This window comes from Helianthus annuus, chromosome 11 (assembly GCF_002127325.2).
Source record: "Helianthus annuus cultivar XRQ/B chromosome 11, HanXRQr2.0-SUNRISE, whole genome shotgun sequence".
Classification (NCBI taxonomy): domain Eukaryota; kingdom Viridiplantae; phylum Streptophyta; class Magnoliopsida; order Asterales; family Asteraceae; genus Helianthus; species Helianthus annuus.
Genome location: NC_035443.2, coordinates 176,816,343 through 176,819,393, shown reverse-complemented (window position 1 = coordinate 176,819,393; position 3,051 = coordinate 176,816,343). Strand labels below are relative to the sequence as shown.

Below are 3,051 nucleotides of genomic sequence, written 5' to 3'. Positions count from 1 at the left end.
TAGCCCGTAAAATGAAATTGGAGAATGGATTATTATTCTTGGTTGATTTTTCAAAGATTTATCATGAGTTTCACCCAAACAAATATTTCACTATATAATATACACATAAAAATAAATATAAGACATTCAAAACTAGAACTTTTTTAAGTGAAGTTTATAATTAATTATATTTTAAATTCACAACAACTACAGTTTCAACGATAATTCAAGATTTTACATGAATCAATATATTTGGATACTCAATAGATAATTTAGCCGGTTGGAACATCTGGACCCCTCTAGTTCCGCTCATTATTTCAAACGATTAAACGGGACATTAAATGATTTACATCTAATAATATATTCATATTAAACATCAAACATCAAAATCGAATAATACAAGCTCTAAAACAATAGGTACAAGTGATTTAGGGCATTTATGGTGCAATAAGTTGATGTTGATTAAGATGAAGAAGAAGAAGGCGAGTGTGTTTGATGATCCCTTGTTTTGTTGTTGTATGCCTCAAAGAAGTCTTTATTCTCCTTTTCAAGCTCACTCCACACTATACATAACATATGAAACATGTGCATAAACATAAGGCAGGAAATCAATATCATTAATGTATGGATATTAATAATTATAATTATTTATATCAGAACTTAATAATATCTAATCAGAACTAAGATTCTAGTTAAGTGATGTAGTAGGAGGAATATTCAAATTTTAGTCTGGGAAAATTGGTAAAATTTATCTTTTAGTCGAGTTCCTCTTTTGTACTATCTAGCATCTTGCGAGTTCTTTCTTTGTGTTATATTTCATCGTGGAAAAGAAATTAATTTGTTTTTGTATTTAATAATTTATAACAAAAAAAAATTACTATTATTTATTTGTTTCAATTTCAAGTTCATATTAATAAAACAATAATAACGTGTTTAAAGTTAACTATAATAGTAACAAAAATTAAAAAAAATAGTAAAAGACATAAATTAAAAATGAAATAAAATATTAATTAAACTACTATTCATCCTACACACCTTTTACTGTTTACTTAACTTAATTAATTAATTAATTAATTAATAAAATAATTTTCGTACCTGTTAGGTTTGTAGTTGATGTCAAATAACTTTAAATACTACTGATATTTATTTAAATTTTCTAATTCATACTATATCAATCCACCTATAATTAAAATATTTTATTCCATAGACAATAACTATATATATGGACTACTTTACAACTAAAATATTATTTTATAGTACGCCACTAATATTAAAAAAATCCACCTATAATTAAAAAAATATTAAACTAATTACAGGTGTAAACTTCGAAAATTATTAAAAAAATATGTATTTTAATAAAGGATTTCTGTAATTTTTAAAGATACTTATATATATATTAATAAATTTCCTAAAATTATAGAATAGAAGATATTAATTAATATATTTAAATTTGAAAAAAAAAATATTTTTAAAGCAAAACAGTTTTTTGGGTTTAAATAATTTGGAAATTGAGAAGTAAAAAAAGGGAAGAGCTAATACCTGTAGAAGTGATTGCAGGCATGATGTTTGCATGCTTAGATAGAGCCTCCATGCATTCTTCTTTGCTCATATTGAATACTAAACACTCTTCTATTAGATGATGCACCTACAAATTCAAATTCAATCAGTTTTATATTTATATGTATGTATCCCTGCTTAGTTTAAACGGCCGGTTTAATTATCTAAACCGTCTGTAAACTAAACAGTATTTATCCATTCATTTTATAAATCCGGTCCTAACCGGCCTAACTTAAATCTTAATCGTTTTCCGGTTTGATCGGTTTCTCTACCAATTTGTGAACACCCTTGCTAATTTGAGTGTGCATGAAAAATCACTCACATTCATGTATATGTAACACATATACATAATTTGATAACATAGATAAATTTAATGCATATAATGAGAGAAATTAAGAAAGAGGAATCACCATGTGAATGTATGAAGCCGAAGAATCAGCCATATGTATCCTCCAAAAATACTTTGGTTTCTCTTTAAAGTTCTAGACCAGATATATATTATACATACACATATATGGGTATAGAGAGAGGAGGGGGGGGGGGGGGGTTTATCTAGGCAGTTCTTGAAGTAAACAAGAATTGGGTAGAGTGGGTAGATTATTTGACTTGGTAATATATATAGATATCATATGTGTATGTATGTATTTATGTGTGTGTATGTCTTTGTTAACCTTTGCGGCCCCAGCCTGCTATAAAATATAAAGACAAAATATTTTTATAAAATAAAATAATTTTTATAACATTTTAAGGTGTTCACTTTTATTTTTTTTTTTTGTCTTATAACTGTATAAAACAAAATAATTTTTATAACATTTTCAGGTGTTCGCTTTTATTTTTTCTATCTTATAACTCGTTATCAGTAAGCTCACACGAGTAGATAAAACTCAGCTTGCTATTCGAACATGATGAACTTCATGTATGCGGTTTCCTTATGCAAATCGTGTTTCCCTTATTGTACAGATTAAATTTATTAAAATTAAATAAATCATGTTAAATAATTATATAACTCATTCAAAAAAGTTATTATATATATATATACATAAATTAATACAGATCTTCTAGAAAGAAATAAATTATAGTTCTTAAACTTTTATTTATAGAATTTAACATAATTATATTTATTTGAATTTTATAGAATTTGATAATTATATTATTTGAATAAAGAAATACAATTTAGGGTAAAGCATGTGGATTACTATTGTCTTTCATTAAATTAAACAAAAGAAGACAAAACACCCATAATGAAGATTACTTATTATATTAATAATATAATAATATACTATAAAATATTGAAAAAATATTATTAGTTGGTGATGACCTTGGGTCCCATTTCCCACGTGAGAGGGCAAATCTGATTGGTTAATACATGTTATGAGGATTTTTAGGTGGCTAAGCTTTTCCACGTGGTTCTAGTCCACGTGAAATGGGCCCTTCTTGCATACCCCAAAGTTGGTAAAAGTAAAAAAGCCCACTTGTTATTTATAAATAAATTATTATTAATTAATAAGACATCTA

General features: G+C 26.0%; 1 protein-coding gene across 1 annotated transcript; it reads right to left on the bottom strand.

Moving 5' to 3' along the window:
- Window positions 1-259: 259 nt before the first annotated feature.
- Window positions 260-2,107, bottom strand: LOC110891210. Its single transcript, XM_022138905.2, has 3 exons — window positions 1,947-2,107; window positions 1,519-1,624; window positions 260-542 (listed from the first exon to the last, which is right to left on the bottom strand). The coding sequence occupies exons 1-3, from the start codon at window positions 1,977-1,979 to the stop codon at window positions 442-444; spliced, it is 240 nt and encodes a 79-aa protein (XP_021994597.1). The 5' UTR covers window positions 1,980-2,107; the 3' UTR covers window positions 260-441.
- Window positions 2,108-3,051: the final 944 nt, after the last annotated feature.